The sequence below is a fragment of the Pecten maximus genome, chromosome 15 (genome assembly GCF_902652985.1).
Source record: "Pecten maximus chromosome 15, xPecMax1.1, whole genome shotgun sequence".
In the NCBI taxonomy this organism is placed as follows: domain Eukaryota; kingdom Metazoa; phylum Mollusca; class Bivalvia; order Pectinida; family Pectinidae; genus Pecten; species Pecten maximus.
The window spans coordinates 25854319-25877041 of NC_047029.1; the positions used below are offsets into that span (position 1 = coordinate 25854319).

The 22723-nt window shown below is 35.0% G+C and overlaps 2 protein-coding genes across 7 annotated transcripts; one reads left to right on the plus strand and one right to left on the minus strand.

Moving 5' to 3' along the window:
• Positions 1–2804: 2804 nt before the first annotated feature.
• On the plus strand, positions 2805–10604 carry LOC117343857 (histidine protein methyltransferase 1 homolog). Its single transcript, XM_033906400.1, has 9 exons — positions 2805–2931; positions 4798–4865; positions 5542–5713; positions 6811–6899; positions 7908–7982; positions 8577–8695; positions 9142–9240; positions 10157–10272; positions 10486–10604. Exons 1-9 carry the CDS (start codon positions 2856–2858, stop codon positions 10533–10535), a joined length of 864 nt encoding a protein of 287 aa, XP_033762291.1. The 5' UTR covers positions 2805–2855; the 3' UTR covers positions 10536–10604.
• Positions 10601–22227, minus strand: LOC117343856 (isopentenyl phosphate kinase-like). 6 transcript variants are annotated; one of them, XM_033906396.1, is made up of 8 exons: positions 18749–18871; positions 14104–14291; positions 13729–13846; positions 13630–13695; positions 12836–12895; positions 12469–12630; positions 11929–12013; positions 10601–11462 (listed from the first exon to the last, which is right to left on the minus strand). In XM_033906396.1, the coding sequence occupies exons 2-8, from the start codon at positions 14274–14276 to the stop codon at positions 11200–11202; spliced, it is 927 nt and encodes a 308-aa protein (XP_033762287.1). In that variant the 5' UTR covers positions 14277–14291; positions 18749–18871; the 3' UTR covers positions 10601–11199. The 6 variants fall into 6 exon arrangements, with proteins under 6 accessions (XP_033762287.1, XP_033762286.1, XP_033762288.1 ...); XM_033906395.1 differs by lacking the exon at positions 18749–18871 and adding an exon at positions 22121–22227 and having other exon boundaries at positions 13630–13846; XM_033906397.1 differs by lacking the exon at positions 13630–13695.
• Positions 22228–22723: the final 496 nt, after the last annotated feature.

Here is a 22723-nt window from a genome sequence, read left to right on the forward strand (position 1 = left end):
AGTATTGTTTTAAAGTTTGTCATTGATAACATGATAGCTAAGAGTTCATGGAAAGTATACTGATTAACTCCCCTTGTTGGATTAATAATTTGTGATTATACAGACGTCGGCATATTTTCTGCAGCATGCATCAACAAACAGTATCGCTTTTGGTGCTTAATATGCTATGACACGGATGATTATCCTATTGTACTCACAGGGGCTTGGCACGATTTTCCAAATGATAGTCCATATATATATAGACTATCATTTGGAAAATCGTGCCAAGCCCCTGTGATTGTACTAGGAATCATCACAAATTTGTGATTAACAATTATAATGGAAAATTTTCATAATACGATTTGCGATATGTTCTTCATGTTGTATATTTGAGTTGTTTTCCACATTCTGTATATATATACCTGAGTGCATCATGATTTGTTATGTTTTTGTGTTTTTGTGTCTCTTTGACAAGAAAATGAAGGGAAAATGATATGAACTAAAGTATGATGCTCCAATAAATCACAGTATATTATTCCCAAAAGTATAATATATTTTACCTACATCACAATATATATTGTATCGTATCATATAGGATTAAATCATATCAATATTTCAAACCTGGAGATTTTGTCTTTTCCTGGAGATCTCTAAATTGATTCTCATTCAAACCAGACATATTGTGTTGTTCCTCCCATGCTGGTATTGACTTGATGTGACAACTTGACGATGATACAAGCTGATGTGCTGAGTATTCAAGCTCCTGTGAAAATTTAATTAGAAAATATATTCTGAACAAGCATAAAATTAAAGCAGTAGTGGTTAAAAAAAACATCAAGAAATCAAATCAAACAGAAGAATAAACATGTTTTTTACTGTATATCACATGTGAACTTAAATTTATTGGCTGTGTAAAGACTTTTTGCTGTGATTTGATTTTTATAATAGGAAAAAGGGAAATCTTGGGCCTCTGAACTATCAAGGTTAATGTTCCGGAGTACCCGGAGAAAAACCACCGGCCTACGGTCAGTACCTGGCAACTGCCGGAACTATCAAGGTGCACACTGCATGGAGCCATGGACAACCTATATTTCAGAGCTACCTGTATGTATATCTGGCCAACACTGTGATCAACCAAATCCAGTTAACCAGGAACCCCTTTCTCTTTCAACCAAGTCTTAAAAAATCCCATTGGCCATAGACAAACATACATGATACATATATTTTTACCATGTTCTGTGGGTGCATTTATAATCATAGTTGGACACTGGATAATAGTAAAATGAAAACAAGATACAAGGCAAACAAAGTTTATTTTCTAATCAAGGTCCTATAGTTATAGTACATATATGCAACAGGAAAAGAAAAATACAACAACCAGACCAGAACTTGAACCTGGGGCCTCCAAACTCCAGACAGATTACTCTAACCCTTTGAGCTACCTGGCCCTGGTCACTTGCATTCAGCCTATTCTAGCTCTGCTACATTCCTTCCTCCTTCAATAAAGTTCTTGACCCCAAAGACACACACGAGACCCGGGCCTATATCATAATTGTGGGTTTTTTAGTTGGGTTGTCAAATGTAACAAAGAGGAAAAATGCAATGATCAGACTGGGACTCGAAGCTGAGACCTCTGAACTCTAGACGGATACTCTAACCATTTGAGCTACATTTTTACCTGGCCACCAGTGTTCAACCAAGTCCAGTTCTGCTACATATTATACAGTTCACAAACACAAACAGGAACTGTTGGTTACTGTACATATATATTAAGAGAGGATATATGGTATATCTCTAATAGAAATGCATGGTGATATGAAATATAGGTGATCAATAGGAACAATCAGACCAGGATTTGAATGACACAGAATATCAAAACTCTAGATGGACAAGCTCAAGAATGATCATACATATAGCTACACTCTGTATACTAAGTATACATGTGTAAAAGTTCCAGGAGTAGTAGTGTGCAGCCAGCCGAGATCGAACCCGCGACCCTCGGCTTACTGATCCGCCGCTCTACCGACTGAGCTAAAGGGAAATTCCCCCTAGCCGGAAGCTAGAAGGCGACCATACAACTACATTGTATGTACAGTATTTACAATTAAAACCCGGCCTGCTACACATGTAAGTGCATGTACGTGAATATTAATGTACAATCATGTACATATAAATTTACCTGGCCACTACATGTAGGTATAATGTTGCTACAATACTGGAACTTATGGTAACAAAGGAGACACAGAATTATCTTTAGACCTAGTATAAGTTACCTGGTAACCACTATGTTGTTCGATTCGATAGGATATACCCAGATACATGTACCATCAATGTTACACTTGACTCTCACAAAGAGTAACCACATATAGACATTTGTTAGGTACACTGGGGCATGTTACAATATCAGAACAGGTAGGCTATACGATATGGACCAGAGCCTATTAAAATACAATATCTAATGACGTGCACTGTTCGGTGTTTACGTTAAGTAAGTAATTGTAAAATGCATGTACGCTTTCATCATCTGACCAAATAAAAGCCATGTTAAGAATAAATTACCGTTATAAATACACATTCATTTGTTGCTATGGCCATCCGACAATCACTCGACCACTTGACAGCGTTGTAGCAGCTTGGTGTCAAGCAGAATGAATATTTGCATTTCTCTGTTACATCTGCCGCCATTTTCGGTCTAAAATAGTTCGGAAGACCTCTGCGCTTTTCATGCAAGTTAGTTCGATAATTCCGATCGCATTAGTAAAATAGACGCTGATTGGTTTATCTTACAACCAGGCACCAATGAAAAATCCTGACTCGTCTTTAATTTGACCTCCCACGTGTGCTTCTACTTTCATTTCATCTGGAAGCTCACGAGGATGGCATTTCGATTTAATTTTCCAAATCCGGATAACCCTACTGATAACGGTAGCGGCAAAGATGATCTAGTGAAAGGTAACCTGCTTGTAGTTATTAGAATGACAATCAGTTACTCGTTTAGTCAGTTAATTAAAACATTTTATATTTTGTGGTAACGTTAACTATATGTAACTTACATGTAACACTTACACTGTACCAGACTACAGTGTAATGGAATGAATACAACTGCATGTTAGGTTTTACATTTTTATTATTTAGAAATTTCTTACAGGAACAGTATTGCAAATTTTACGATGCTTGAAGCTAACATCCATCACCATCAAGTATCTTACATTTTCATTTAGAAATTTCTTGCAGGAACAGTATTGGAAATTTTATTATGCTTGGACCTTAAATTCATCATAGAGCTGCATGTAAAGGGGCTGCGATACAGTGTAGCTCAGTGACAGTCGGTTAGAGCGCTTTTATATACAGGCCACACAATCTCAGGTGAAGATACGAGGTTCAATTTACTCCCTTCCCCTGTTGGTTAATTGGTGTTTCTCGGAAAGCTGAGAAATAGTATAGGCCAGTCAGTGCTGCTGTGGTTGTGTCCTTGGGGAAGACATTTTACCGGGAATACCCTAATTAATTGCTCTAGATGGCATGCATCAGGCCTCCAGTATGTTGTTCAGTGAGGTAGTCACCAACTACTACACAAGGAACTTCTTGCCTCAAATTTATTCAGGCTGTTCATGGGACGATTAACGAAGCAAATAAACAAAGCAAGCAACACATTTGTACTGTTGTAGTGGAAATGAATATAACACTTTCGAGTTTTGACTGCATGTTTTTTTGGAAAAGACTGTCAAATGTCCAATGCGTTCATACACTACAACAGAGACATGTTCTGCTAGATTTTGAAGTTCTTCAGGTCACTGGCTGAATTGTCACGACGCCTGAACTGACACCGGTCATAAGTTTCTCACTGTGTAATCCTCTAACATAGTTGGGAGTAGAGTGTGATAAGGTGGGCAAATCAATGTAGGGGATATATAATATATGCACCTTGAAACATTTAAGCAGCATAAAAAAACATTGATATTATGCACCAGAATAATTTGGACTTTGCCCATGTTAAAATACATGTACTAAAAAGTTGAGTGGGCAGGGCAGGGTCTTTTTCATTACTCCTTCCTATAACATATGGAATTGAGTTGTGCCAAATCCTTGGTATGTACATGTACTTTCCCTAAGAGTAAGCCATACAATTTTCTATTGAATGGCAGGTGATCATTAGGGTTGAAGGTTAACTCAGCCTACAGTTAGTATGTGTATCCAGTAGTACTGAAATCATTTTATGCAATGTCACCCAGTACATACATAATCTGCCTGTGTTATAAATGTCACGTGTGTAGAGGGGGAGGGAGTGAGTTCCATACATTGTTCTGTCCACTGTCAGGGGTCGACATTAACTTTTTCTGTGACATGTACATATTCAATTGTCCGCATGAAAGTTCATAAGGATGTCTTTTCAATGTCTGAGCATGTCAATGAGTGTAATGATAACATTGTATGATTGTAATGACAACTATATTACTGATATTCATTGATGTTTTGTCTAAGTACCATGAAAATATACAGTCTGTCCCTGTATATATGTGTTCAGTCAGTTCTGTCTACGTCAGGCCAACACCCAGCACACACCTGATTTCTTGGTCTTGTAATAGAATGATCTAGAATCATTGTCCATTTCGCCATTGTTATATAGAATTTGTTATATCATTTATTGTGTATTAAACAATTATTGCAGGTTCCCGTTTGTGTTCTGTATGTATCATGTATTAAAATGTGCAGAAGAAGCATATATCTCAATATTTATATATAGATCTCTCCTATGACAAGAAATAATTTAAGATACACTAATAAAATTCAATAATTTAAAAAAAAATGATGTTGCAGGTGAAGATGAGGAGCCAGACACTTCAAACAAGGAACACGCTAAAGAAATATTTCTGAAGGATAATGATGTAAGTTGAATTATGTTAAATAGCACTTCATCATCAAAATTTTCATGCATATAATTTTATCTTCCTGATTTGTGATGTGTAAACTAAACATGTAGGGGTAGTTTTTGTGATCGATCCAACTTCGTTGGTAGTTCGAGATTACGCAAACCAATATCAAAATAATATGCGTGGGGAAAATTTTTGCAATCAAAAGGATTCGCATATAATTAGAGAAAAATTCCCCCTCGCATAAATTTTCTCGTTTACAATATCAACTGTACACATGTTCAACTTCATGACCCTGATCGATGTACATTCTTCTGAAGAACCATAATACCTAAAATCATTATATTTTGTCTGTGGCAGTCTGGGAAACCAAAAGCTGTTGATAACCTATAGTTGTGAAAATTAAACCTGCTCAAAACAACTTTGTTTACAGATATTCTAATATTTTTCTCAGTCTGTTCAAACGTGTCCTTGGGTAAGACACTTTACCCTAATTTCTCTCGATGGCCTGCAATTTGCCTCTCATTTGTTGTTCAGTGAGGTAGCCACAAGCTACGACAAGGAGGCCATGCCTCAGTTATTACCCTGACTGTTGACGTTGAGATAGACCCATGGCCAACAAACAAACTTCTAAGAAGACCGGGTTATATTCTTACTATCTATTGATCATATGAATCACTTGATGTTACAGGTTGACATGCCAGAAGATGTCACGGCCACCATACACACATTCGGTGATGTAGAAGTTCACTGTTATGACAGCGAGTCTGTGGAGGAGTACTTGTGCAGAAAAAGACCACAATCATCAAACTTTGTCACAGCAGTGTCCGCTCATTCTGATCTAGTCCCAGATAAGTATGAAGGTTTGTGTCATTGTGCAGGCCAAGAAAAAAAAGTATCACTTGTCCTTCATGCAATTTAAGGTTTAGATTTAAAGTAATTAAATTGCCCAAAGGCAAAACGTAGTGGTTCCATTAATCTGAATTAGTAGTATCTTAAATTATTCTAGGGATAGGTCAAAATTAGGAGAAATTTCGCACTTGCTGATCGGGAAGGAGTTACCATCAGCCCTGGGTTTTTTCTCACCATGTTAAGTCTTGGTGACTGATCGAGTCTTGCATTTTAATACAAGTGAATGCACCTTATAATAAAACAATTGATATTTATACATAGTTTTGATTTTCACACTTGGTTCACACTTCATCTTGCAGTTTACACTTACTTTTACACTTCATCCTGCAGAACATTGCTTCTTCAATATTTTCATGATTTACAGCAAAGTTTATATTGTGTAAGAGTTATTTCCCTTGTTCACTCTAATGACGTTGGACATGGTGGTATTGGGTACATGGGGATGTCTATAAGACTATAACTGATGTATTTTTCTTTGTTTAAATATTTGGATTACGCTACTAGCCAAATAAGAAAATGTATATTCTTTCTTACTTTTGTCCTTTCCTTACATTATAATACATTTATAAGCTAGGTTATTACACAATGAAAGAATTTGGGCGGTAAAAATGTATTTTGATCAGATAGGTATATTTGAAGTCCAGGTTTGGTTGAACTAGTGAACAATGAATATTTCGTGACTTTAATGTTTGTTTGCTGGGTTTATTACCATGGAGATCCAGGATCATTTTATATGTGTAAGTTGTGTCTCTTTGTTGTAGCTGGTGGCTACCTCACTGGGAAAAGGGAAGGGGGGATAAATTGTCTTGTTCAAAGTCACAACCATGACAGCACCAGACAGTCAGGGATGTCAGCTTCATCAGAAATGCAAACCACTTCTTTTATCTGGTAGCTCACTCTCAGGATCAAAAGTTCAATTACCATTTTCAATTTTAATTTTCACAGACGAAAGAGCTGGTTTTGTTTACTTTTCCTGACCTTGCTTGACTTCTTGTTTTAAAATTGTTCCGTGGGCCATGTTATGATTTTGTTTTCTGTAATTGAGCAGGAGGCCTTACCGTGTGGGAGTGTTCATTAGACCTGGCTGAGTACTTGACAACCAATAAGTCGCAAGTACAAAATAAAGCTGTTTTGGAGGTAGGCATGTATTAAATGTTGTCTGGAAAAAGGAATTGAGGATATTATTACTTATGTATTAAATAATTCTTTGATTAAAAAAAAAAAAAAAAACAGAAAAAAAAAAAAATAATGAGAGAAATATGTATTCCGATACTGATCGATACCTGGTCAGTTTATAGAGTGGACAAAGTCAAATTAACAGGGAAAATTAAAAAAAAAAACATGCAAACTGGCCTTTAACCAAAGTACCTGTGTGTCAGGAATTTCCTACAATAGAAACAGGGTCCGTTTAAAGGACCAATTCCCCTAAAAAAAATCTTAAGAAAATTCTCAATTTGCCACTAAAATATTCCAAATTTTGAAGTCACTTTACGTTTACGATAATTAAATATATTTTATATACAATGACCTATATTAAGGCAGTTTTTTAAAAATAAAAAACAGCTACAGATAACAAAATGAAATCAAAAATAATATAAAGTCAATATTCATCAAAGAAAAACTGAAATTTGTAGGAATTTCACTATTTTTTGTTTTTACCAATGTCACATTTTGTTGCGTAGAAATTCCCAACTCAATAGACCATGGACCCAGTTGAAAAATTTTAGGAAGATCCCTGACAATTTTGCAATGACTAAGTACATTATATCAATTGTAATATAATATCCAGTCAAACTGCATTATCTTAACTCGAAGACTCAGCTAAACTTGAGATAAAAATTCAGTCCCGACTGTTAAAGTTCCTTATAATTATACCTGGTTACCTTGAATACTCGGGATATTTAGAAGTTTATTCATGATCCAAGTCAGTGCGAGATAACGAGGTTTGACTGGCAAACCATATTTATCCTTAAATGAGAACCCATCCATATAGCTTACTATTCTAAAATTGATGATCAATAAAAATCAAGGAAGGGGGCTTATTTACAGGTAAAAAAAGTATATGTACATACATGTAACACCCTGAGCATATTACATCGTTCTGTTTTTGGTAATAAACCGTTTCACAAATTTTCTGTCATGAAGCTCGGCTGTGGAGCTGGTATTCCTGGTTTATGTGCTATGCAGTGTGGTGCATCGGAAGTACATTTCCAAGATTATGTAAGTCTACTCAATCAGAATGGCTAAACAGATTTTGAATTTATTTTGAGTATGTTCTTCCTGGCCAATGGAATTCGGTTTAGTATTATGAATATAGATCTTTGTTTCAAGATTTCACGAAGAAGAACTAGTACATTCCTTTTGTTTCAAACTTCTTGTTCATGTATATCAAAGACAATTTGAACCATTGAAAAATCTATCTTTTATCCTGACTGTTTTATATACATCTTTACCATAAATTTACTGGTATTCTAACATATCCTGGTAGGAGTGAGCTATTAATTGATTATATACTGTATTGTTGTTCCTTACTTATTTTTTTCCACATGAAACATCTTATACAAATAAACAAACATATCTCAACTTTCCAAATTTTCAAATCCCCATCTACTGTCTACTGGTTTTGAAAAAGACACTGAAAATCTATACAAAATGGTAGCTTGAGAGAGAAAATAGTCTGTTTTCTCATCAAAGGCAAAGAAGTCAAAAATTTGGAAATATTGAGATGTTTGTTTATTTGATTATTGTTGTTATTTTTGTAACTAAAAACTTCTTTTTTTATATATATATCTATATTTTTGTCCCTTTTTTCAGAATTCTGAGGTTTTAGAATACTTTACAATCCAGAATGTCCGCCTACATGAGACATGTTGTCATTGTCGTTTCATCTCTGGAGACTGGTCATACTTTCATGAAATTATAAGACAGCAAAAGTAAAACCATTCTCCCAACATGATATTACATCAATTTTCCGGTTCAAGTTTCTTTGTGTTTTTGGTTTTTGATGTAGTATATATGTTCTAAAATAACAGATGTATGCTAAAGCATGTCGGTTTTATGAATCAAATAGCCTTTTACCTGTAAGTGTTAAATAAATCTATGTGAAGGAACTATTTTATGCTAATAAAAACATATCATCGATAATACATTTGGACATATTGGGTACAGTGGTCTCTCAATGGTAACTTCCAGAATTATCTGCATCATTTTTTTTTTTTTAATTTGGAGTTAAGATATTATCTAATTATTATTTCTTTGTAATTTACTGGATATGGATATAGAGGCTTTCAGCCTGCGTCCATAATGTTTCCTAATAAATCCTAATAAATCCTAATAAGATTGTTCTATTTTGTTGATATGACTATGTTTTTATTTACAGATATGATGTGATACTATCAGCAGAAACTATTTATAACCCTGACAACTACAAAAGTCTCCACGCTGTATTTCAACAATGTTTATCTAAAGATGGTGTAATGTATCCTTTGGTCCAACACTCATCAGGAGCTACAGGTCACACAGGACCAGCCGACTGATTAAATCAGTCCAACATACATTAAAGTGAAACTATTACAAACGAATGTGTCCAAGTGACACATACAGTGTAGCATATTTTATATATTCAATTTTTATTTACCCAGCAGAACCTACTTTTCCTGTTTTTTGTTTCTTTTTTTTTTTTTTTTTTTTAATTTAATTTTTTACTAAAACTTTCCATTAAATTTGACAGGAGTATTATGGTACGGTGTCATCCATCTGTTATACTTTTTACTTTTGTTTGTCCAGTGATCTCCAACATTACATACCATAGATCATAATCATGACATGAAGTTGTGTTTGCCTGAAAAGAATTTAGAATTGTATATTTGTACAAGAGTTATTGCCCTTTGCTTATTTTTTGTTTGGAGATCTACATGTTTCAGTTGATCTTTTTGAAGCTTGATAGGCTTTATAATCATTATATGTTGTTTCCCTGAAAAGAATTGTGTTTTTAATTATTTTTACTAAAGTTATTGCCCCTTGTTCCTTTCAGTATTTGAATTTTGTCTCGAGATCTCTTATATTTTTCAACCTACTTTTTGAAACTTGGTAGGCTTTAAAATTATGATATGATATTGTGTTTGCTGGATTGATTTGTCAATTTTTTTTTGCTCAGGTTATGGTTCTCTGATTATTTCTAGTATGTTGTACTTGAATCTTGTCTGGAGATCTCCTTCTAGTTTTCTATCAATCTATTTTGTAACTTTGAAAACTTTATAACCACGAGCTGTGTTTGAGTCTGATGATGGTGGGCAAAAAAACAGACATTGAATATGATATCAAAGTTGTGATAAAACTGATGATCAGGGGAACTGACCATAGCCAGCCTGCTTTAACTTAACTCTTATAACCAGATATCTGGCAGCAAAGACACACTACTTTGGTGTCGGGGGAGGGGTCCATCTGTTTGAGGAGTTTGTTAAAAAAGAGGGATGTTTTCGTACAGAAGTGGCCCTTACTATAAGTACAGGTGAGTACAGATTGACATGGCTGGATGTCACCATTGTCACTACGGCAAATTGCAAATTTTGCAAAAAATTAACTGCTTGAAATTCATTGTTTCTTGTTTACATTATGAAACATTTGAACAAAATATCTATATCAAATGACAAATACCTATCTTCTTACACAAAAGGATGAAACTGTAAACAGTATTTAATTATTCTGGTGTTTTCTTTTGCAGAAGTTCCTAGAGTGATACTAAAACTGACATGGAAGGAGGGTCAACTATGAAACAAATTCTATTCACTAAAACTCAAATATAAATGGAATTCTAATAAAAACAAAAATGCTGAAAACTAATGTTATTTTGTTTATCTTGTTTCAAACACAGAAGGAACATGTACGGTGTAATTAACACATATCCCATAGCACAGAAAATGATACAGGAAAGGAAGAGACACCACAGAAACACAATTACAGGAAAGGAGGAGATACCGCAAATAAACATTTACAGGACATGTATCTCGAGACACAATTACAGGAAATTGGGTTTACACGAGACGAAAAGTCATCACAAAAACACATTTGTGTATGTAATAATTTCACTTTACATGTACTTCAATTACGTTATATTAGGTTAATGTGAACATAAGACAATAGTATCTAAGGTGAACTTTATTAGTTTTGCAATATTTGTGAAACATTTTGTCAATTGTATTTGACCACTCTTGTTTGTTCGGATGGAAGCACATGTGTCTTAAATGTGGGGGAAATGTAAAACCCACGAGCTTGCATGGACCTAATAACTTTTGGAGTTGAACTCGATCCGTCATGGTGAAAGACACGTGCCTAATCCAGTTTTCAAACTGTTAACAAAACCGGACACTGCAAACATAACCTTACTATTCCGACAGGAAAAGTGTCCCAGGATCATTCGGTTTAGACAGGAACCCGGTCACGTCTGATGAATAATTTCTGTAAATGTCGTGTGATCTAGTTGTCCCGTATCCAGACCTAAACAGATCGGGTTTACACTGCCAGATCCCACTTTGGTGACATACACTTTTGTTTTCCCGCCAGAACCAGTCACTATGTCCATAGCTGTGCATATCTTTAACAACATTCCACCCGTGACGTCATACGGACTACTTGTGGTAGAGATGTCTGCCATTATTTTTCCATTTTCACCCACACAGATTTTCGAAATGTGCTTTGCGTCTGCATAGTACATAAAACAAAAAAAATTGTTAAAAAAATAAACATTTAAATATATTCCTGTACTATGTAGCCGTCAAACAAAAACATTCTAATCTCTTGTGTAGTTCCTGTCGTAACTCAGTCGAATAGAAATCAACGATTATCATATCTTTTCAGAATATAGAATGTAGATATTGTAACAAACCATTTCTATCGACTTCATGCTGCCATAGAGAGACCATGCAATTCTTGCTATATTTAGTTAATATGAATTAATTATTTTCTTCTAAATCACTAACAAAAATCAGCTTTATCATAAATGTAATGCTTAATGCACTCATCGACTTCTTGTATTAGATACATATAAAGGTTTATCATGTAGGTAAACATCATCTCGACCAATCTCTCCAAGGCTCGGAAGGAGCCTTGAAAGAATAGGTCGAGATGTTGTGATTCAGCATGAGGCTATATAAATGACCATATTTACCTGTTTCTGAAGGAGGCTTGTCATAAACCCCTGTAACATCTGATAGAAATACGACACGGTTTACCAAATGTTCTTTACAGAGTGTCTGGAAAATATAAACAAAGTCTTCAATATCTTAATATACCAAAATCTATACTTCCAAGGTTTCATTGGCTCATTCATAGATACAGTATTAATATGCGCCATTCATGTTTAGTGAGTGGAATTTCATTCTTGGTTCGATACTATGTATGCTTCTGTAACGATGTATACAAATTTATCTGAGATTAAGGTGATGTACATTGCATGACATAAGGAGGTTGAGGAAAACTCCAAACCTCTTTATAGTCCTTAAGTACGCATGCTCACACTAACTTTGCTACCAATGACGTCATAAATCACTACGGGTTAATACTGACATAACTGATGACGTCAAAAAAACATGCGAACTCTATTTTTTCTCTAGTAACGCTGTACAATATCACTATGTGCTATTATTAACTTTGATGTTGACGTTGCTAATGACGTTTTGCAGTAAAGTATTTTCGTTGCATTCCTTACCTTGATGATGACGTCACCGCTAAGGATGTGACATCCTTTACTGATGTCCAGTACACAGTCTCCATGCAGGACTGGTACAAAACCATTGTCCAATAGCTCCATGATGCCGGTAACTCCGTGGCGGGAGATCTTACCAGTGTCCGTCACCCAGAAACCTGCCGCCTGGAAACAAAACTTTGTATGATACACATTTTCATAACGAGCTGTTTTATTAAAAGTATAGGTACCAACAAAATGAGAGATTTAAAAAGCCAAATAAACTGCAGGCAAACATCTGTTCTATTTACTTCTAAACACAAACACTTGCATTACTTGTGCCATTTTCAACATAAACGGCTTTCTGCTCTTTAAGAGAATTTTCACTTACTGGTAATCCAATGGCGTTGACATCGTTTTCCACAAGACTCCTTACCACCAAATGGTTTAACTACAAATGCAATGTACATCAATGCCAATATTGTCATGAATAGGAGACTGGTATAGTGTGTGTTACTTTGCTCTTGCTTGTAACAAACATTTCCATTGGCTACACAAATATTTCAGTTAACTTAACCTTTTTGGCTCCGCCCATAAGCCTAGGGATCAGTCAGGGCCAACAAAGTTAGAATAAATTCTAATAGAAATCAAACAAATGATAGTCAAAACTGTGAGTTCCCTATATGGACTATAGTCAAGTGTATCCCCTCTCCTGGGGCAAACGTGAGATACCAGGGTCATGCAATTCGCAATGTTTGATAAAACACCATAAAACCCTTCCATATATGAAGAGTATTTGATTCTACCTTATTTGAGTCTTGAAAAGAAGTTTTTTGAAATTTTGGCTATTTTGGCCCAATCAGCCCCTCTAAAATTGCTGAGACACACCTAGGTAACCGATATACGATTGAGACACATTACCTTGGCTACAAATACAGATTATACACATTACCTTGGTAACGGATATATGGGTGAGACACATTACCTTGGTAACCGATATACGATTGAGACACGTTGCCTTGGCTACAAATACAGATTATACACATTACCTTGGTAACAGATATACGGGTAAGACACATTACCTTGGTAACAGATATACGGGTAAGACACATTACCTTGGTTACAGACACAGGTGATACACATTACCTTGCAATTGGTTACAGATATATGGGTGAGACACATTACCTTGGTAACAGATATACGGGTGAGACACATTACCTTGGTAACAGATATACGGGTGAGACACATTACCTTGGTAACATATATACAGGTGAGACACATTACCTTGGTAACAGATATACGGGTAAGACACATGCCGTATCGTCTCCTCTTCACCTCTTCTGGTAACCCCTTCACGCCATTATTAACTTCGTATTCTTTAGCATGGTGATGACCAAACGACCTATCTATACAAAATCATAATTTGCATGTCCCTTTAATGTAACATAACTTTGGACTGATATTACCTATCGCAGGGCCGTCTACAATTTACATGTAGCTTAAATATGGTCGAATTGCAGTGTGAGACGGCCTTAAATGGGCCTCAAAATAATACAAAAAAGCATTGTTTAAACACCAAAGAACGAATGGATCAAGAAAATAAACGATAAACAAAAATATTTTTTTTTATCACACAAACAGATTATACGATTAACCCACCCTGCTCCATGAACAACTACACATCGAAGTCCGCGCTCTACACACTTTCTGATGACGTCAACTGCCAATTTCAGATTGTCCTCCTTCAGAGTCTCCAAACGGCTTTTATCTGTAATGGCGCTACCGCCAAACTTCACGACTAGATCTATTGGGACATCAGGCTTTCGTTCCATGATCGTCTGGTGTATCTGTCAAATAAGGAAATATTGAGCTGTGCATATGGTTAAGGACTGGGTCGTTATAACACATGCTTTTGTCATTTGCTGGTGATTAGAATCAACGATGACATCAAATTTTAACGACCCAATTTAGTATCGTACTGTACGACCAGAGGAACTTTGCACAGATTAAATTCCATACCCACGGTCCGTTCTTTGTTTTATTAGAAATACTAAACTGCAGATCTGCAGACGTCACAGTGTCGTTACAAATGGCATGATAGATGAGATGGGTCGCACATAGCCTACATATAAATCCCTACACACATATACGTGCGACACATCTCATATATCATATAATTTGTACCGAGAACCTGTGATTAGATCTAATCCAGTTTGTATTTATCGTTATAATTATTTATACAGATATAGATGACTCTTTGCGAAATATCCTGGCCATGGCACCGCCGTAACAGAGATGGAAACTGCAACAAGTCGCGAACCCGGATATCCAATATACAGACGGACATTGGCCAGTTCATTTCCAGGTAAATAGATGAACACGAATTACTTTAGTTACGATGTTCATTCTAATTATACGAGGAAATGATTCAGATTCTATATTTACTTAGGTAAATGCTGTGTTGTTTTTTGTTGTTGTTTTTTAGGGGGGGGGGGGGGGGGGGGTCGTTTTTTCTTTGTCACGAAAACACTTTATTTACTGATATAATGCCTTTATAAAAAGGCTTATTGATTGAAAGAAGTTGAAAATACTAATTAATCACTAAATATTTCATTTGGTGTATTTTACGGTCAACTGCATTAGTATGGCACACTACACAAAAAAACGCCCCGAAAGTGAACGATCAACCAAGCACGTGCATTATCAGGTCGGCGAGAATTCGTATCAACACGATGGAGTATGCAAACGACCCGCTGAAGCAGCGCCATGCACTTCAAAATGTGAGTACATTCTTTTTGTTTTAAGAGGAAGGGACATGCCATGTTCCAATGATTTTCGCATTCAATCACACCAGTTTGTTAGGAGGGAAAGGGCATGCTCACTGTCGTGTATGGCCTTTTCAAAATGGCGGGTCATCATGATCATAGAAGACAGTAGTGCACTTGAACCTACAAAATCACTTAATTATTAATAAAAAAACAATCTGATTGACAAGTACAAAGTCAAACTGAGATATAGTTCATTTATATAACAACATATGTCGGATACTGTTTAGTTCATAAATCTCGAGATCGGAGCGTGATTTGCCGCGAATTTTGGCTCATATTAAATGATCTACACAGAATAATGTTTCTGTATCCGTAGGCAATATGGTGTAAACTTGTGCTCACAACCCTATCATATTTACACACAAAAAAAAGGAAAACGATTTTGTTTACACGTTAGGGATGGGTCTCCCAAATTATATGGCAAGTTCAGCCTTAAATGTTACGGACTGGTCCCAAAAAGAGATGTTTTTGGTTATGAATTGGTCTTAAAAATGACTACAATGGAAATTCCTTCTGTGTCAGAATATAGTGGACATTTGGAAATGACAAATTGTCAAATCCTATCAGTTCAATACATTTACGAGTGGGGCACGTAATTTCGCACACTTCCGTCATTTGAATATTCTTATATCATATTCATTCCAAATCAAGAAAGGTGATCATTCTTTTACGGGTGATTTTCACAGTAAATCACGCGCACGTTTGTTTTTGTTAAGGGGGAGGGGTATGCTAGGTCCGAATGATTTTCAGAATTAATATTTATGTCAATACACCCTTTCAGAAATTCCATTTTCTGTTCAGCGATCATACACCCTTTTTTTTTTTTTTTTTGCATTTACATGTCAACATGTTGGTTTAGATAGGACTCATCCGAAATTAATTTTAATTTCATAACTTATATGCATTATTGGTATGGAGTGACTCGTCCAGTATTTTATGTAACGGATTGATGCGAGTTACCGTTAATAATTAAATAGTCAAGTCTTATCTTTATGAATGACGTCAGATATTAATCTATACACGTCCGGTTTTAGCCCCGCCCCTCAGCCCCTGGGGGTCAGTCAGGGCCAACATGTGTATACCATCAAACTGCCTTCACAAGCTGATAATGTTAACCAAGTTAGAATGAATTCCAATAGAAATCAAAACAAATTATAGTAAAAAATGTGATTTCCCTATATAAACTATAGTAAAGTTCACCCCTTCCCAGGGGCAAACTTGAGACCCCAGGGTCATGAAATTCACAATTTGGTAAAGCACCTTCAGACCCTGCCATCTATGAAGTGTATTTGATTCCATCATATCTGAGAGTAGAGAAGAAGGTTTTTGAAATTTCAGTCAATTTGACCCTTTTTAGCCCCGCCCATCAGCCCCTGGGGGTCAGTCAGGGCCAACATGTGCATGTCATCAAACTGTCATCCCATGCTGACAATGTTTACCAAATTAGAATGAATTCCAATTGAAATAAAACAAATAAAAGTCAAAAATGTGATTTCCCTATATAAACTATAGTAAAGTTTACCCCCTCCCCAGGGGCAAACGTGAGACCCCTGGGTCATGAAATTTACAATTTTGGTAAAGCACCTTAAGACCCTTCCATCTATGAAGAGTGTTTGATTCCACCATATCTGAGAGTAGAGAAGAAGATTTTAGTCAATTTGACCCTTTTTAGCCCCGCCCCTCAGGCCCCTGGGGGTGGGGACCATATAATTTACAATTTTGGTTGAGCTTTAGCCATAGAAGCTTCCTGCCAAATTTCATTGAATTTGGTTTAGGGGATTTGGAGAAGAAGTCGAAAATGTAAATTGTTTACGGACGCACGACGGACGACGCACGACGCACGACGACGGACAAAAGGGGATTAGAATAGGTCACTTGAGACTTTGTCTCAGGTGACCTAAAAACCACTGAAATACGATTTTTCAAGTTTATATGGCCATTTACATTAACTTAACGGGCGACATTCTATTTTATCTGTCACCCAAAGTGAATGCTTAAATAAACCAACGTCTTTAACGAACATTTCCTATGGTTAGAGCGTTTGCATATAAGTTCGTTGCCAACTGCGGGCATAATACCGTATACGCAGTCAAAATGAGGTACAATCTTTATAAATAAAATCCAGGGTGTGTTGCGACGTTTGTAACTACGGCAGCCGTGGTTGCTAAGATAATATAGTTCCAGTGAATCTACATAAAGATACCAGTATTGTTAGCTAAATGACAAGAACCAGCTCTTCTGTTTTTTTAAAATACCATTTACGATTTTAATTAATTGATATATTCACAATCTACACTTTCCGTCTCAGATGAACTATGGTTGTCAAGCACAGCGTTTATTGACCTACATGTGTATTTAGTAGTGACGTGGTCAAATGTTCTGTTGGAAATGCACGCTTCAGCCATTTATTGTTAGCTTACCTTGTGGAGAAGTTAAATATTCACCCATATCCGCAATATTCAGTTTAGTTTTTGGTAAAATACTCGCTTAACGTTAGCTTTGTGTGCATAGATCGTTGGGTAACAGGAGAAAACGATAAAATTGCGTTGATCAGTCTTTTCAAAATGGTGCCGTCTAGTTGACGTTCCGGTAACGTCACAAATATACGAAGTCATATCGATTCCCGCGCTTATTAATCCTTTTTTCTTTTTCCACTGCGTATACGTTAATTTATTCGCAGTCAAACAGTATGAAGCTGAAGAAGGGAGAGTTGTAAATAATGTTCGATAACATATGAATATCCTACGACCAGGTCTCACACAACTAAATATTTTACTACAGTATATGTTATATTACTAGTGACTCCATCTCTTCGTTCGCTAATTTTAAGTTCAAATGATGTGGAATTTGTATCGAATTAAAGTTTGAAGATTTCATTACCCGATAAATGATGTTATTGTACAGACACTATAACCCTGACATTTACAATGCACTGGGGAATCACCGCCTTTTTACACCTGGAACCCTACGTAATTCCATTTTTAGAAAATATCCATTTCATATGTTTCTTACTCAGGAAATAGACCTAAGAAACACATTTTCTTCAGGGACTTGGTTGATTTAGTTGTGCGTACGCAGCTCGGACTCGTCACTAGCACATATATATATACACGGCTTTCTCCGTGTTGTAGCATTGTAGATACACAACAATCGAAGCAAGCAGTGTTTTAAAACACGAAAAGATATATTAACAGAACATTTCGCGGTATACGCTTGTGCATCGCTACATGTATATTAAACCTATTTCACTAAAAGACGATTAATACATTGTAGTACTCTACCTCGTATTATATACATCAGAGACGTATGTATCAGATATACACGTCTCTGGCTACATGCAGACCCATTTCCGACCGGCCGATGTACGTGGCTCGTAGGTAAACGATTTAGGTCAACTGACCGGTTTGTACAGATAAAGACTTGAGGAAGATGGTGAATATGTCGATTTTCTAACTTCATTAAACTTGTGTACTTACATATTGTTACATTCGGTCCAATGTGGTTGGATTTCCTGCCACAGGATTAATACAAACACACGTGTACGTTGTTTACATAAATGATCTTTCGTATCGGAAATTAAAGTAGGTGTCTAATTATGTGAGAAAAAAAAGGTAAAGCATATCCGGATTGTAATAACGTCAAACAATTATTATCTTCTCAGTTTGTAGACCGTCATTTTCTTATGATTAAGATCTGAATTGTACAATATACATCTATTGCCGGTCTAATGAATTCTGATTTATTTCTTTTAATTAGAGTTAGATAAATCAATTATGTGGCAGGGTTCATTGTAAGTTGTCATTTATTCATGGAGCAGATTGATCTAGTACTGTTTTTTTATTTATGCTTATAGAATACCTTATTTCTTTACCCAGTGACTTCACCCATTTAAACATTTTAATAGAAACTTAATTTCGTTTCTTGCAGACAAAACAAAAAATAAGAAATGTCGCTTCAAGACTGAACAGGGTATGGAAACAAGCTGTAAAGCTTATGTTAAACTACTTCCATTCGATTGAAATTTGAATTAGACCAGATCAACAATAAAACAAAATGTGGAAGAAGTTTTGATCAAATCTAAAATCATTAAGTTTGATTTTTCTACTGTTTATACATCTATCCGAAGGTGGAGGATGTGCAGAGAAGAGCACAGGGGCTCGGTTTCGGGATTTTGAATAACACAATAGGGAGGTGCCAGGTAGGTGGTAAGGATTATATAGGGAGTGCACCGGGTGACCCTGGCCCAGAACAGGCACTGTTGTACTACTCTCTCGTATAAAGTATATAAGATATCTCTCTCGTATAAAGTATGTAAGATATATCTCTCGTATAAAGTATGTAAGATATATCTCTCTCATATAAAGTATATAATATCTCTCTCTCTCTCTCTCTCTCTCTCTCTCTCTCTCTCTCTCTCTCATATAAAGTATTATAAGATATCTCTCTGGTACTAGGTACATGTAAGTAAGATATACAATTGTATTCCTCATATACAGAATATAAGATATCTGTCTGATATAAAGTATGTATAAGATATCTCTCTGGTAGTAGGTAAGTAAGATATACAATTGTATCCCTCATATACAGAATATAAGATATCTGTCTGATATAAAGTATGGAATATACTTCTAATACACAATATATACATGTAAGATTCCTCATATAAAGCGTATAAGATATTTCCCTCATATAAAGCGTATAAGATATTTCTCTCATATAAAGTATGTAAGATATTTTTCTCATGGTAAGTATGCAAGATATTTCTCTTATGTAAAGTATGTAAGATATTTCTCTCATGTATAAGGTATGTAACATATTTCTCTTATATGAAATATATAACATATTTCTCTCATGTAAAGTATATAAGATATTTCTCTCATGTATAAGGTATGTAACATATTTCTCTTATATAAAATATGTAACATATTTCTCTCATGTAAAGTATATAAGATATTTCTCCCATGTAAAGTATGTAAGATATTTCTCTTATGTAAAGTATGTAAGATTTTTCTCTTATGTAAGGTATGTAACATATTTCTCTTATATAAAATATGTAAGATTTTTCTCTCATGTAAAGTATGTAAGATATTTCTCTTATGTAAAGTATGTAAGATTTTTCTCTCATGTTTATAAGGTATGTAACATATTTCTCTTATATAAAATATGTAAGATATTTCTCTCATGTAAAGTATGTAAGATTTTTCTCTCATGTAAAGTATGTAAGATATTTCTCTTATGTAAAGTATGTAAGATTTTTCTCTCATGTTTATAAGGTATGTAAGATATTTCTCTTATATAAAATATGTAAGATATTTCTCTCATGTAAAGTATGTAAGATATTTCACTCATGTAAAGTATGTAAGATATTTCTCTTAGATATAATATCTAAGATATTTCTCTCATGTAAAGTATGTAAGATATTTTTCTTATATATAGTATTTTAGAAAGCTCTCTTATGTAAAGTATGTAAGATATATCTCGTATAATTTAATTTTGCTTGTAACAAGCATTTGCATTGGGTCAAAAAATTATGTTATCATCTCATAACATAAAAACAATAAACTGTGACGTCAGCGGACTAATCGTTGTTCACGGGATTTTGTATTTATCGATGTGTTTTTAAATATCTGGAGCAAAATAAACATGTTAAACTTAATGAAAATGTTTCTTATCGTTGTTGATTAAATTATAAGGGTTAACTGTAATATTTTTTTAAGCGGTTTAATCAGAGTACACCCCAGTTTTTTGTGTTATTACTCAATAACGTAAAAAAAAATATATTACAGTTAACCCTTAAATATAAAGTATGGAAATATCTCTCTCATATTCAGTTTGTAAGATATCTCTCTTACATAAAGTATGTAAGATATTTCTCTCATGTAAAGTATGTAATATAACTCTCATACACAAATTATAAGATATCTCTAGTATAAATTATGTAAGATATTTCTCTAGTATAAACTATTTTCGATATCTCTCATATGAAGTACTGTATATCTCGCTCGTATCAAGTAAGTAAATATATCTTTCATATAATGTATATAAAATAACTCTCATATAAATATGTAAGATAATTCTCTGATATAAAGTACATGTATATGATATATCTCTCTTATATAAAATATGTAAGATATATCTCATAGAAAGTATGCAAAATATCTCTCACATAAAGTATAGAAGATAACTACTCATATAGAGTATGGAAGAATCTTTCTCATATAAATCATATAAGATATCTCACTCATATAAAGTGAATAAAATAACAGGTAAACAATATACTCTATTTCTAGTTGTATTCAGTGTTGTAAACCTGAAAGTGCACGCTATGTAACAGGGAATTGAGAGGTTTCGTTGGTGTAAGAATCTGTTTTTGAAAATAACGGAACAGACTAGTAGTTTACATGTATCTAAAGTAATACGTGCAATGTGCGGTCACCTAGCTTTGCGCTAGTGGGACTCAATTACGCTCCATCCCGGTAGAACCCTCGCGCGGACTTGTGAACGCATGGTCGAGAGTTCGATCCCTGGAGGAGACGTGTATATGCTACTTACTTTCCTGTCGGAGTTAGTTGTTTTGGTATTTTGCCCATGTGATGGGAGAAAATGAACTAGATGACTGTAAATGTAAATCTCTGTTCTTCATGCAAATGTTTGACATACCTGAAAAATAACGTAAATGAAAATGCGCATATAGTCTAGAAATGTCTCTAGATGCGTGATATATCATATCAAATGAAGTGACAGAAAATAATAAAACAAAGTAATTTCCTGTTATACGAAAATCCAACAAGACAATTAGCATAATACCATTGTGTGTGGGGTCACCTTTGTGGTTGGATGCAAATTACCGTGGCCACTCCCGAACAAAGTCTGAAGAGCTTTCACCAACGAGAATGTTTTCTCGGTCAGATCCACAGGATATTCGTTCTATATTAACTGGAGGCTTTCAGCTCATCAGCAGACATGTAACAAAGCATCAGCATGAGTGATTAAAATTTTGCACCACACCCCTACAAACAAGTAATTAAATGTAATATGTAACGCTTGGTGTAGAGAGTGGCCGATAACTACTCTCAGTCAAAGTATTCTCGTAAAATTACCACCGGGACACCATATAATAGTATTTTATCTACATACTTATATCAACAGCGGCAATATTGTAGAATAATTCTCAGTTGGTTTACACCGTATACGTTAAAGATAAACATATACGAAATCTTGTATTTCCTTCGGTCTTTGAAAGCTATCTTGCATGTGCTTATGAAAAATAACCATTTTTCAATTTAATATTTTCTAATATGCACAATTAGAGATTGTTATCGAGTTAATAAAAAATAACTCAACCCGGTTTCTTCTCCATGGGAAAGCATAATTGAATTCAGGGGAAACATCTGAGCTTAAGAACTTTCCTTAGATTCTGTATCTTCTTCTCTGAGAATAAGTTAAAGATT

Coding starts and splice junctions, on each gene's coding strand:
- LOC117343857 (XM_033906400.1), top strand. CDS start 2,856: ATGGCATTTCGATTTAATTTTCCAAATCCGGATAACCCTACTGATAAC. Junction 7,983..8,576: donor AAGTACATTTCCAAGATTAT/GTAAGTCTACTC, acceptor CCCTTTTTTCAG/AATTCTGAGGTTTTAGAATA. Junction 9,241..10,156: donor TTATCTAAAGATGGTGTAAT/GTATCCTTTGGT, acceptor TCTTATAACCAG/ATATCTGGCAGCAAAGACAC.
- LOC117343856 (XM_033906395.1), bottom strand. CDS start 14,276: ATGGAACGAAAGCCTGATGTCCCAATAGATCTAGTCGTGAAGTTTGGC. Junction 13,847..14,103: donor GTAGTTGTTCATGGAGCAGG/GTGGGTTAATCG, acceptor TTGTATAGATAG/GTCGTTTGGTCATCACCATG. Junction 12,896..13,629: donor CCCGTATATCTGTTACCAAG/GTAATGTGTCTC, acceptor TTGCATTTGTAG/TTAAACCATTTGGTGGTAAG.